This window comes from Sminthopsis crassicaudata, chromosome 3, assembly GCF_048593235.1.
Source record: "Sminthopsis crassicaudata isolate SCR6 chromosome 3, ASM4859323v1, whole genome shotgun sequence".
NCBI classification, from domain to species: domain Eukaryota; kingdom Metazoa; phylum Chordata; class Mammalia; order Dasyuromorphia; family Dasyuridae; genus Sminthopsis; species Sminthopsis crassicaudata.
This window is the reverse complement of record NC_133619.1, coordinates 603793187-603807257: the sequence shown is the minus strand read 5'-3', so window position 1 is coordinate 603807257 and position 14071 is coordinate 603793187. Positions and strand designations below refer to the sequence as shown.

General features: G+C 49.2%; 1 protein-coding gene across 1 annotated transcript; it reads right to left on the bottom strand.

The window, feature by feature from the left end:
* Nucleotides 1-3775: 3775 nt before the first annotated feature.
* GPN2 (GPN-loop GTPase 2) lies at nt 3776-9831 on the bottom strand. Its single transcript, XM_074305693.1, has 5 exons — nt 9311-9831; nt 7782-7938; nt 6096-6256; nt 5478-5608; nt 3776-4157 (listed from the first exon to the last, which is right to left on the bottom strand). The coding sequence occupies exons 1-5, from the start codon at nt 9731-9733 to the stop codon at nt 4082-4084; spliced, it is 948 nt and encodes a 315-aa protein (XP_074161794.1). The 5' UTR covers nt 9734-9831; the 3' UTR covers nt 3776-4081.
* Between the last annotated feature and the right edge of the window lie 4240 nt (nt 9832-14071).

Here is a 14071-nt window from a genome sequence, read left to right as displayed (position 1 = left end):
CTCTCTCAACCACCTCGTGTCCTTTGGGATTCATTCTCCCCCAATCACCCCCCATCCTGGGGACCGGTAGCTACCACCCTTGGGTCATTCTTCCTTCCTTCTCAATAAGCTCAGAGCCTGGCTTATGGAATTTCTCCATCTACTCAGTTCCCATGATCCAGTGCTCTTCCTAATGCTGCCTCAGCTATATTCACAGTTGGTCTTTTCCTTGATCTTGCCATTAACCATAAACATTACGCTTCTGTTACACACCCACAATCCAAGACTCTATGCACTCCATCTTTCCTTCTTCCTCTTAAACCTACTCCCCTTGCTTGGACCTCCAATCCCTCCGCCCCCCAGCCCTTCCTCAGACTACCACCCCGCTCACCTCCTTTCCCAATCCTGACCCCTCTAAATATGCCATCGTGAGTTCCTCACCCCCCTGTGCTGTTGCCACTTACATCTTGTCAAGCCTTAACCGGGGATGATTCCCACAATCCATTTCCTTTGCTCCTCATGGGATGTCAAAAAGAGCTGGAGGAAATCACCCAACTTTGCTGCCAAATTTACATTAACATCTAATTTCAACTGGGTCCTCATTGCCCCAGACCATCCTTCTTCTTCCCAAGAGTCACTTTCCCAGTCTCCATAGTGTCTGATCCAGACTTTCCCTTCTCTTCGTCTCTCCTAGCACTCCATCCTCCATCCCCCGCCCCCCATCCCCCATCCCTTCAGCTCAAGATTTTGCTTCATTCTTCAAAATTGAGGCCATTTCCTCTGAGCTTTCTCTTCTTCCCTTCTCATCTCTCCCTGACATCATTCTCCAGTGACCTCCTTTCCTCCAGGCTCACATTAAGAGGCGGCCCATCTTTTTACCAAGGTCAACCTTTGATCGGATCCCTTTCCTTCTCCAGATTTCCCCCACTTTTAGCGTCACCCCCAATCTTCTGTTCTTCTGGTTCCTTTCCTGTTAACCTGCAAATCTCCCCCCAACCTTTAAAAAAGCTCCCTGAGAATCTGTCATCTTCACTAGCTGCCCCCTATTTCTTTTTCCCCTTCACTAATGTCTTTGGAAAAGCCTGTATTTGGTTCCCCTGCTTTCTCTTCTCAAATCTCTGCACCTTAAAAACCTTAATTCACCTGGAACAACTTTAAACCAAGCGATCAGTGATCAGTTACCTGCCAGATCCAGTAAATGGGGCCCTTGGCCTCTGCTAAACACTCTCTCCTACTTTCTCCTTTTCGTTTTGAGACACTGCTCTTCCCCCACTTCCCCCTAGCTGTCTGAGTGCTCCTCAGTCTCCCTTACTGGACCTTTAGCCATGTCACGCCCACTAACTATGGATGCCCTTCAAGGCCCTAGGTGAGGTTTCTTCTCTCAAAACCTCCTGGGTCACCAACTGGTTAATGGATATTTTGAACCAGATATATGGTAGACCTCAGAAATTCATCATGTCCAAAACAAAATTCATTTCCTTTCCCCTCCCTTAACCTACCCCTATTTGTGTTTTTTTTAATATATATATTTTTTTGTTAAATATCTCCCAATTACAGTCCAAGGTTTTAACATTCACTTTTTAAAACTTTGAGGTACAAATGTTCTGCCTCCCCCATCCCTCGAGAGAGCAGGCAATAGGACATGGATTTTATATGTGACCACCTCCCTGCCACCAGCCTCCCAGGTGCATTATCTCATTGTCCTCCTGGACTTCCTCACCCAATGGATTTCATCAATTGGCAAATCTTATCATTTCTATGTCCCCACATCTGGGTTATAATCCCTTTTTCCGTCTTTGCCACCCTGGCTCCAGTCTCATTCTCTCTCTTCTGGTCTGTTAAAGACCTCTTGTATTTGGTCTCCCTGTCAAAGGTTTCTTCTCCCAGCAGGCACTGCTTCTATAATTCTAGTTCACCATAATTCTACGTGCTAGCTGTATACTAGATAAGTCACTGGATTTGAATCAGTCAGGGCCGAGTTCAAATCCTGAACCTGACATTAGCTGAGTGATCCTGGGCAAATCATAGAATCTGAGCTTCAGTTTCCCCATCAGTAAAATGAAGGATTTTGGATGTGAAGGCTTTCAAGATAGCTTTCAAGATACCTGCCGGCTCTACAACCTCTGAGCCTCAAAGACCTGAAATGTCTTGAATTATTGATTCCCCTCCATGGACACTGAAATGTAGAGGAGAGGGAACTCCCTGGACTGCCCCTGCAGCCCCCCACTGTTAGGAGAGATTATCATTTGGGGAGGGTGAAGGGTCTAACTGCGGCAGTCAGCCTCAGGGGCGGCTCTTGAAGCAGCATCGCCCTTTCTCCCATCTCTCCTTTCCCACAGCTCAGACAAGGGCTGAGGAGGGGACTGGCCAGCAGCCCAGGCGTCAGAGAGCCTGAATATCCAGGCCCGGGGCTGACTCACCGGCTGGAGGCCGTGGCCCCTAGGCCTTGCGTTCTGGGGCTGCTGAGATGATACTAGCCACCTACTGTGCTAACAGTTAATAGAGGTGAGATACTTTGAACTCCCCAGATGAAAGGAACCGGGAAAGAGGCACCCGGTTATTATCCCCCGCAGAGGAGGGGTGTGGGGATGCTTTGGGGAAACCAACTCTGGTGGCCATCTCTTGGCCCCTCAAATCCAACCTCAAAGCACCTTCTGCCCTGGTCGTTCCAGACTCCTTCAAAAGCCCTCATTTCCACTTCCACCTATTACAAACCCCTGTCAAGAATCCCCCCACCCCTGGGGGCCAATTCCTCCCCAAGGTGCCTTCCAAGGGAACACCGAAGGACCCACCCCTCCCAGTTACTTCCCCTGTTTCCTTGGGATGGCTTCCCAAGGCCCAGAGGTCCTTCCAGGGCAGAACCAGTTCTGTTCTTTAATCGGCGAGGAGGGGGTTCAGACTTCAGCAGTGAAATAAAGGCTGAAATCACTAATTCATAACCCTGCCTTGTCGCTCAATGGGCATTAAGCAGCACCTACTGTGTGCCAGGCACTGTGTCAGGCTCTGAGAACAGTCCCTGCTCATGGCTGAGGTGGGGTTTGCATCCAGCTTTTCAGCTCATCCCCTTCCCTACCCCTTCCCCAGCATTCAAGGACTCTCCACGTTGTCCCCTCACCAGCTGTTGTCAATCAAGCGGTTGTGGGCTGCCCCCTACTGGCCACCACCGCAAACAGCATCTCTTTCCCTGTTCTCGCTCCGGGCTGGAGGACAGATTGACTCGGACCCTGGAGCTGATTCAGGGTAACTGGTTTCAAGCCACACAGGCCCTTGGAGGTCACGCAGTCCAACTGCTTAACTTTACAGATGCGAAATGGAGGTGGAAAGGGGTCACTGGTAAAGTCTGCGTTCCGTTCCCAGCCTTGGGACCCCGAGCCCGTGGCCTCCGTCCCACTGCAGAGATCCTCCCAGAGCAGAAAGGCTTCAGAAGCCCCAGTGAGGTCTGGAGGAAGTGCCTCGCCAGGTCAGACTCTCTGGTTTCTGAGCACTTTCCCTTGGCCGGTCAGCCTCCCAACTGCAGGAGGGCTACTGTGGTGTAGGAGAGGACCTGGCTTCCAGCCCAAGCAGCCCTTCCCAGCACAGAAGAGCTCCGGGCCCCCCAGCCCAGCCCAGGGAGAGCGGGTAGACTTCTGCCCTGGAAAGAGCTCTCTACCTGGAGGAAAACAAGTCTGGTTAAAAAAAAGATCAGTCCTCCTTTCTTCCTGGGAATGCTTGGAGGAATCCCTTGGGACTCCAGAGGGCCAGAGAAAGAGGAAGCAATCTATCTAGAATTCGACAAAAGAAGCTGAGGAGACAGAAGGTTGCCAAATCATGTGTATTAAAGGAACTTTAATGACAAGGGACCCCACCCCACCAGTGGGGTCGGGGTTCTCCATTCCCCCCAACAGAGTCTAAATTCCGAGAGCCAAGCTGAGGCCAGCCCACTGCCAAAATCCATGCCCACCTATGCGCACCTCGGGGCATCCCTTCTGGGGCTCTCAAGTGCTCCACTGGGTCGCAGCAGCTCCTGGGTCAACATCTTGATTACCTCGATCCTGGCTCTGCTCAGGGCCGGCCTGCCAGAAGCCTTCCTCTTGTGGGTCCAGGGGTGCCTCTGCTCTCACCCCTACAAGTGCATGTCCTCTTGTTCCCCTGCCTCCTCTTGTGGTGACTGAAGGTACTTCTCCTGGATACCCAGAGTGCTAAGGGGCTGGGGTCAAGGGAAGCTAGCCAGACAAAGGATCCCTCTCTTCAGAGCCCACCAGCAGAGGCCCACAGGGTCTGGCTCCCACCCACCTACGCACAGAAGCCCATAGAAGCACAGAGGAGCTCCCCACAACCAACCTTAGGAACCACAAGCTTTCTGCGTTCCAAGAAGAAGAATGCTTCGGGAACACAAGCTACAGAGCACTACCCAACTGGTCACCTGTCCTTGCTTAGAGGAGACCCCTGGCTGGGGAGATGGGGGGCAGCAGGACACAAGGGACAGGTTATGTACTGAAGTTCACTTCAGTGTAATAAGGCTTTCCAGTAATGGCCCAGGCTGGGGTGGTTTTGATGGCATATACCTCCCCGGCCAGGTGTCAGACTCAGAGGCAGGGGGGCATCAGTCTGTCCTGCCTGGCTCCTGCCTGGCTCAGGACTGATAATCATAATTGTCTGTTTCACACATATGGGACTGGGGAATATTTCACTTGCCCTATAACCTAGGGCCATCCTGTTTCCCCTCCTGTCTCATGTGACCCTGTTTCTCTCCTCCTCTGGCTCCTTTGCTTCTTCCACCCCCTGCCAGGTGCTCCTACTCCAGCCCCTGCCCCAGGAGGGGCTCCCGTGCCCCATTTCCTCAGATCAGGAAGCCCTCCTGAGGCTGCCCCAGGAATCCCCTGATCTGGCTGCCTCCCCCTCTCGGGCTTCACGCTGCTCATCCTTGTCTGCATTTACCTCACATCTTCCTGGGTCATACCTGGCACTGGAACAACGGTCCCCTCTAAATGCACACGGCCCTTTGACTGACACCTTCTAATATACCCACTCACTCATGAACAAAATGTTGGCAAGATAGAGTGGGCCTCAATGTCAAGAAGGCCTGGCCCCAGCCCAGTTTCTGACCCGCTGGGACACTAGAAGCCAAGGATATCAATGAAGTCATGGGCTCGGCTTCTCTCTCTAACCCAGGTGGTGCTTGGGCCCCTCCTCAGATCTGAGCTCTATGAGAATCAGAGAATCAGGACTATTCTGGCAGCACTTGCCCTCCCCTAGGACTTGGCCCTGTGTTCTGTGCAGCATAATAAATAAACATGTATTACTATGCTCTAGTTCACAGCCCTGACAGGACAGACCCCTGTGCCCAGCTCCTAGGCTCCTGGCCCTGTCTCTCCGACTCCTGGGGAAGCTCGCCCGGCCTCTGTGGCACACACCCCATGCCATCTTCTCCCTTTGAGGTACACAGGTCAAGGTAACCACCTGACCCTCAAAGGTGGAGATATTCAGCTCAGAGCTCTGGGAGGGATAAGGAAGGATACGAGGTAAAATGGAAGTCAGCTCCCATTGCCGCAGACAACATGGCCTCCAGATTGCGCTGCTCGGCCATCCCAAAGCAGTAGCCATTGGCTTTGTCCATTGCCTGCAGCACCCGCTGGATGCTTTCCTTGTCCTGGAGTGAAGAAAGGAGAGAAGAGATGGAGCAAAGACTGGAGGTCACGACATGACCTGCCCCTTCTGGAGTGCTCTTTCCCATCCCATTTGTGCTCAGCCTTTCCCAAGTACCTTATTTTCCCTCCCAGTGCCTCTGCTTAGCAGCCCAGACAAAGCTCAGGAGAGCATCAGAACCATGTCCCTCCCGTCCCTCTTCCTATGTCCGACACTAGTTTTCTCCCTCGGCCTGACCCCCAGCCCCACCATGCCTTGGCCTCCTCTGCAAACTGGGAGGGCTGCACCCTGTCATTTCTGGAAGGTCTTTTCCAGCTCTAACAGGAGATCCAGGCTAGCTCTGGTACAAGGCTCCATCCAACCCATGCCTGGATTCTGACCACCAACAGAGAGCTTGGACAGGGTATAGAAAGCTCGCTGTTCTATAGCATGACAGGGATAGCTCTGGGCTCCGAGTAAAAGGCCAAGCCCAAGGCAGGAAGGTCCCCCACCTGGATATTGAGAGGGATGAAAGAGACCAGGCTGTAGTCTTCAATCAGCTGCACCAGCTTCTCATTGAGCTGTCGGTAATGACGGAAGAAGGGGTCTGAGGCCAGGTGATCCAGCAGATAGGAGAGGTCTAGGACTTCAGTGTAGTAGTCGAGATTGAAGGCTGTGGAGAAAGGAAAAGGCTTAGAGGTGGCATGATGTAGAACCCTAGGGAAAAGTTCATCCTGGAGACCAGGCCCGTGTCTAGACAGGCTAATGTGGAATGTAGAAAACAGACACATTTACAAACATTCAGGGGATCAGAGATTTAGAGCTGGAAGAGACTTAGGCTCCCAACAAGTATTGCTTGGTCAATGTGCCAGGGACTGGACTAAGCTCTGGAGAGACAAAGAAAAACCAAAACCAATTTCTACCTGCAAGGAGCTTGAATGGGAGAGGCAGGTACACCATGACTGTATCTAGTTCTAAAACTCTTTCTTGGCTTGGCAGAAGATCTTTCAGAATTCAGGGGTCGTCCTTGTGATTAGCCATGATCATTTTACAGGTACGGAAGTACTGGTTAATCCTTCCACTGTGTCTCAGTTGCCTCTTCTGCAAAATAAGCAACTGCACTGAATAGCCTCAAAGATCACTGCCAGATCCGACACTCCATGTTCTCCTCATGGCATACTCCTGTTCTCTGATTAGATTTTCCTCTAATCTGGGTGGGAGGTAACAGTCACCAATTCTAGCCCATTGTTCTAAGGGCATCCCTTAAGGTTCAAAAGGTCAAGTAAGTGGGGATCTGCCCGCTGAGCCTAGGTCACTCTACCACCTTCAGACATTCCCATCACATCTTTCACTGGCCTTCACTTGTTCTGAATTCAAGTTCTCTGGGTGTGTGAGCGTGTTCTCACACAATAACTAATTTTCTCCTTCCTTTTATCACTTAATTGTCCTTTTCTGGACCACCTCCATCTTGTATGTGTTGAGGTGCAGATTCAAAGTCCCGACAGCTCCAGGTTTGGTACAACCTTAAAGGCTTAAAGGCTGAGCCACATCTGCATCAGACCCTTAAACATGAGGCCATGTGCAGCCAGCCTTGTTCTGTGACTTCTGGCCAGGGGAGCACCACTCCCCGACTATTTCCAAGTTCAAAGGGTCGTAGATTTGAGACAGGGATCTTAAGAGACAATCTAGTCTAGTTTCTTCATCTAAGAATAAGGAAACTTAAGGCCAGAGAACAGTGACCTGTCAAAGGTTACAGTGTGTTCATGGTAGAACCTTCATTTCCTTATTTCTGGTCCTGTGCTCTTTACCCCTGCACAGCATCCTTCCTTTAAACAATTAGGACTATCTCTAGAGACCTGGAAATTCAGAAACTTGCTAAGATGTCTAGAAATACTGTCTACATATGGGGTGGGACAGAAAGCACACTGCACTGGGAGTCAGAGCGCATCCTGGTTCTGCTGGCACGACTTTGGCTGGGGCACTTTCGTCTCTCTGGGCCTGTCTTCTTCTCTCTGAAATCCCTTCTAGCTTAATCTAATCGCTCCTTGGACTCTCTAGTCAGCTCCTCATCACATCCCCCTCCATTCAGCAGGCACTTGGATCTCTACTCCCAAGATACCTGAAAACTAGCTGGAACTTGTCACCATTTTCTCTCCTACTCCTGTGTTTCCCAAACTTCACCTTCTGTGCACCCTTACCTAGCTTCCCAAACTGTTCAATGAGGTCCATCTTGGAGAGGATGTTGACATGGGGCAGTTCTACGTGCAGCATGGTGGACAGGGAGGTGCACAGCACAGAGATGAACTTGGCCGGATCTGTGCAGTAGTGAGAATCCACCAGGTGGGCGGCACTCAGCTGGGGGAGCAAGGGAAGGCAGAAAGGTCACAACTCCTCATGCCAGAGGGCTATTTTTTTTAATTGGTTTTTGATCTCTTCTAAAAATAAGGATTACCAAGATTTTTTTTCCCTGAGGCTGGGGTTAAGTGACTTGCCCAGGGTCATACAGTTAGAAAGTGTTAAGGGTCTGAGACCAGATTTGAACTCGGGTCCTCCTGAATTCAGGGCTGGTGCTCTATCAGTGGACCTAGCTGCCCCACCAAGATTTTTTTAAAAGGTTGTGGATTTAATATTCCCAGATTAAGCAGAAAAGCCTGAGACTTGTCTCAATCGTTAAATCAGGGGACGCTTAAGGGCTGGGACTGTGTCTCATCCATCCGATGGAGGAGAAGCCAGAGCAAATGAAAAAGAACTCTGGGTTGATACAAATAATAGTTGCATTTACTTTAAAGTTTGCAAAGTACTTTGCAAGTAGCTCAGTGGACCAGGACCTTAGGAAATAAGTGGTATTTTAAGAGATAAGAAAACTGGCAGATTTCATGACCTGTCACATAGTAGCGCTAGCGAGTATCTGAGATCAGTGTCGGTGACTCCTGACCCTGCTCTATGCTGTCACCCGCCGCTTTAATAGGAAGAAGATGCAAGTTTCCACCTCATATGTAGCCATAAAACCAGGAGAAGCAACTTTCCCTGTTCGCCTTGTTGCTACAGTAGCGAAACAAGCCGCTGGCTCTGTGATCTCATTCAGGCCCCTCAGCCCCTCCAGAGCAAGGACTTACTAAGTGTGTGTCCCGCATTGTACCAGGTGCAACACGGAGCGGTCCCTGCACTCTACATTCTATCTTGGGGAACAAGTAAACGTTTTAAAATGCATAAAGTAAACACGAGATTTTGGGGAGGGGGGGACAGCTGGGGGAGGGGCAGGGATCCATAAGATTCCTGTATTCCAGGAGGCACCAGACCCGAACTTTGAAAAAAAAGGCGAACATTCTAGGCTCAAAGATGCCGTTTCCAGGGGGTACTAAGAGAACATGCTCCGCCTGAGTCTGACTTCCTAAACTTGCTCGTTAGAGCCAAAAAGGCCTTAGGCCTTAAGACGCATAACTTCGGGAGCGGGCGAACCTTTGGCTAAAATAAATGATGATAATAAGGCAGAAATGCCCCTTAGAACTCTCAGCTGAAAGGGACTTAAGGGGTCATTGGATCCAAACAATTCGTTCCAGGTCGGACAATGCTTGGGGTCTAGCAGCGCCAGAAAAGCACGTTCTTGTTCACGTGGGGCTGCAAGGAGGGCAAGACCGCCCCCTAGGGCCCGCCGGGCAACTGCCGGCAGCCTCGAGCACGTGCTCTGCCGGGCCGCAGCCACGTTTCCGGGGCGGGGCGTGCTCACCCGGAAGCCCGACCGGGCCAGCTGCGCGAAGACGCTGCGCAAGGCGCCGTGATGCGTGCACAGTTCCACCTGGCCCGGGCAGTCGAAGAGCAGGTAGTGGTCGCGGAGCGGCGCCAGGCGGTCGCGCAGCCAGTCCAGGTTGGCCTCCAGGTACTCCATGCAGTACACGAGGCCGCCGTTGGGCCCCAACTTGAGCGCCTCCATCACGTCGGGGAGCGTCACCAGTTCGCCGATGTCCACGGCGCATGCGTACGGCGTGCCCTCGTTGGCCGGGTCCAGGTTGACCACGGCTACTCGCCGGCCCAGCCCCGTCAGGAAAGTGCTCATGCCCAGGCAGTACGTGGTCTTCCCCGAGCCCGGAGGCCCGATTACCGCCTGGCCAAAAGTCGTGGGGTCGGCCGTGGCCGTAGTGGCCAGGGCCATGGCCGCGTCAATGGCTCACGTCCCGACCTGGACTACTCGAGACCTTCCCCCTGAAGCAGCGACGTCCGTTCCAAACTGAACGCGCCTGCCGGAAGTCCCGCCCTCTCCGCTGTTCGGCGCGTTGGCGTACGACGCATTTTAAAGGAAGCGCGCGGGAGCGTCGGCGCCTGTTGGAGGAGCTGGGCGGAGGGGGCGGAGGGGGCGTAGGGGGAGGCCCCTCTGGGCTTTACCCGTAGTGGGAGGGCTGTTACTAGAATTTTAGTGTGAGCTTTCTGACCGGCGCGGGCCTTCCCGCCTCGGGGCTCCGCCGAGAGGCCCCCGGGGCGTGAGGGAATCTCGGGTCATTCGCCTTGGGTTTGGGGGAACACGTGCCCTTCGGGGGTAAACAGAGCTTTGTAAAGCGTCTCTGGTTAGCTTCCGCGGGAATTCAGGCCCAGTGCTCGCTCAGGCTAAGCCGCGCGAGGGGGGTTGGATGTTGGGCAGGGAGGGGTTCACCTTATTTTACAGATGAGGAAACTGAGGCAGGGTTAAGTGACTTACCCAAGGTCACCCAGCTAGTGAGTGTCTGAGGTTAGATTTGATAATGAACTTTCAGATTTCAGGTTTGGCAGTGACTCCACCCACTTCACTACCTACTACCACTGAGTTATGGAGGACTTATTTTAGTGAGTTTTACTCATATCAGCTTTATAGATGCTCGCTTGAGTTGCTGTGCTCCGCAGAAAGCTGTCGGAGGAGCTTCTCTTTACATGTGGCCAGCAAGGCTTAGGCAGCCCTGGGGAAGATGCGGAAAAATCAGGGTCAGTTTCCCGTGTACTACACATTAAAGTGGAATGTTAGACATTTAAGATAAGACTAAGCTCTGTCCGGACTCTCACAATTTTACATTAAAATCTTGAGTCTTATCTATACATATATTGTATTTAATTTATGCTTTGACATATTTAGCGTGTATTGGGCAACCTGCCATGGGGGGGGGGGGGGAAGGAGGGGGAAAATTGGAACAAAAGGTTTGTCAACTGTCAATGCTGAAAAATTACCCATGCATGTATCTGATAAATAAAAAGCTAAAAAAAAAAAAAATCTTGATCTTAGTGACAGCATTTTGGGCCCTCTTTATAAAAATAATAAATCTTGATAACAGTAAATATTAAGCTGCTACTATATTTCAGGAGTGGAGTGTGCTATGCACTGGGAGTATAAAAGAGGCAAAAAAAAATAGTTTCTGCTTTCAAGAAGCTCACAATCTAATTGGGAGAAACATTGAGCAAATATGTGGGGAAAACAAATTCAATGCAGATTAAATAGGAAATAAAATTGAGAGGGAAGACATTAGAATTCAGAAGGGCTGGAAATGATTTCCATAAGAAGATGGCTGGATTTAAAGAAAGCCAGCAGGTAGGAATGAGGAGAAAATGTGGAGAGGCCAGAGATGGAGAGTCCAGTTTGTGCAACAGCCAGGAGGCCTTTGTCACTCTGAAGAGTTCATACTAAGAAAGATGTAAGAACACAACAGATATGGGGTAGGGGGAAGACATAGCTTATAAAGAGCTTTGATCAACAAAAATGGATTTTGTATTTGATGGAGATTATGGAAAACTTACTGCAGTTTATTGAGTAGGAGGGGGATGACATACTTGGACCTGCACTTCAGGAAAATCACTTGAGTGGTGAAGGATGGATTAGAGTGGGGAGCGATTGGGGCAGGCAGATTGACCAACAGGTTATTGCACAGGTACGAGGTGATCTGGGCCAGGATTGATGGTGTCAGAGAGGAGGGGGCAGATTTGAGAATTGCAGCAAAGGGGAAATTGACAAACTGTCAACAGCTTGTTTAAGGGGAGAGGGGGGATGAGAGACAATGAGGAATCCAGGATGGATTCCTAAGTTGTGAACCTGAGGGATGGGAAGATGGTGTTGCCTTCTATAGCAGAGCTTCTTAAAACTTTTTATATGCACTCCCTTTTGGCCTGAGAAATTTTTATGTGACTCTAGATATATGGGTATGTAAAACAGTATGCAAATCAAATATTTACTAATAAGTCATAACTTCATGACCCCCATATTTACACCCCCCAATGGAATTGTGACCCACAGTTTAAGAATCTGGGCTAATAGAAAAGATTGGGGGTTGGAATAAGAGTTTAGGGATGAAAGATGAGTTAATTTTGGACATACTCAGTTTAAGAGGTATACTGGACACCCAGTGTCTGAGAAGCAGTTGGGGATGGGAGATTGGAGGTTAGCAAAGAGACTGGAGCAGGAAAGATTTGAGAATCATCAGCATAGAGATGGATAAGCTCTTGGCAGCTGAAAGTGAAATAGTAGAGAGGACCTAGGATTCTATGGGATACCTATTATTAGAGGACATGATCTGCATGAGATTCCAGTAAAAGACACTGAGAAAGATTACAAGATAGAATTAGGAGGGGTGTCGCAAAAACCTAGAGAGAAGAGTGATCAGCATCAAAGATGCAGAAAAATAAAGGAAAATAAGGATTGAGAAAAGGCTGTTGGATCTGGCAAATAAGATATCACTGGGAAATACTGAAATGATAAGATCAGAAGCCAGATAAAAAAAGGGTCAAGATAGGGAGAGGGAAAAAAGTGGAGTTACCTGTTGTAGATGGTCTGCAGAGGCAGTGTAGTGTGTGGGATAGCTGGTCTTCAAGTCCAGCTTCTGACCTAGAGGTTGTGGGACCCTGACACTTTAACACTTAGTGCTTCAGGTACCTCAGTTTTGCAGAGAGGACTGTCTGATTGGTAGAGGAAGGACCAGTCCCTATTCCTGCCCTTTTGCTCTAACATCCATCATTTGTAGAAAAAGCTACCCTCGTTTGGCCAGGTGTGTATTTCTGCCAAGCTTTAGCAAAACATCTATTAAGCAATTACGAGTTATAGGATTGGGATACTTCATTAAGGCAGAAGCAAACACTAGACAACTCACTTGGAGACTGGGGATGTTTTTTTAGTGAGACTAAGGGGAGAGGGATTGGCATTTGGAATGTAACAAATAGGAATTATTAGTCCTAACAGATGGTAGGTGGTTTTCCTGAAACATTTTTTAATGTCAGGAACTATTGTGGAGAAGGTTGTTTCTTGGGAAATGATGTTAATGTGAATTATCAATAAAAATGAAGAGGACACATGCTAAGCATTCATTTTGCAGATTACATTATCAGTTGACTCCTAACTCTAACACTTATAAGTGCTACTTGCCTCCCAAAGACCCCTGACCAGTGGGCAGATATCTGCTTGAAAATCTTTAGGGTGGGGTAGCCCATGCTATTTCTGGAAAATGCTAATTGTTCTGGAAGCTTTTCCTATACGAAACCAGAATTCCTCTTTGTCACTTTTACCTGGTGCTTGTCACAGTGGCTTGTGGGCTGAAGCAGGGAAAAACATGACAGGTACTTGAAAACAGTTCTTATGTCCCACCTCCTCTATTTTTTCCCTCTTTAAACCATCCCTGGTCCTTCAGCCAGATCTCATATGGAGTGGTGTCCAGGCCCCCATCTTGTCAAGATCCTTCCTAAAGTGTTGCACGGGATGGAACATAGTTCCCCAGGAAACGTGCAAGACCTCACTTGTCTAAAAAGATTCTTCTTCTAATGGAGCCTATTTGTAACACTGAATTTATTCCAATTTCCAAGATTTTTTTCACATGAGCTGCTCTCTTCTACTTCCATAATTTTGTATTTGTGTAGCTTAAGCAGAGGACTCAACATTGATACCCCTATTAAATTTCACTTTAGATTTGTCCCAGTCATTCAAGCTAGCATACATGAACCATCAGGCAGTTGCTGTGCCAGTATAGTTCAATTAGTAATTATAATTGAAACAGAATGTAAGCACATAATTAAATTTCATGTGACAATGTGAGTAACATTCGGCACTTTTTTGAATATCATCTTTAAGAAACTAATTTATGTTTACTGGAATATCTAAGGAATTTTTCTTTGTTTGTGGCTGTTTAAGATCCACTGAGGTAAAATGGGGTTGAGGACTGTTAATTAGCAGCTGTGGAGAGAGACAAATAGGTTCCCTCCTTGAAATGGAAAGCAATTTGGATGTACAAATAAAAACTTTATTCTGTTATGTGTTTGCCCTTCACAGAAGGGAGTAAGTAGAATGGGCTCAGGCTGCCACGCCCACTCCTATATGGCCAGTATGGTGTGTTCAGGAAAAATCTGGCCTGGTCTTGACAAATGACCTCTGCTTCAGAGGACTAAGGAGGGGATGGAGCCAACACTATCACCAGTGTCCCAGGGAAGAACCAAGGCCAAAACTAAATAGATTAAAATCCATAAGGAGAAACCACCAGAGCTGAACAGCATA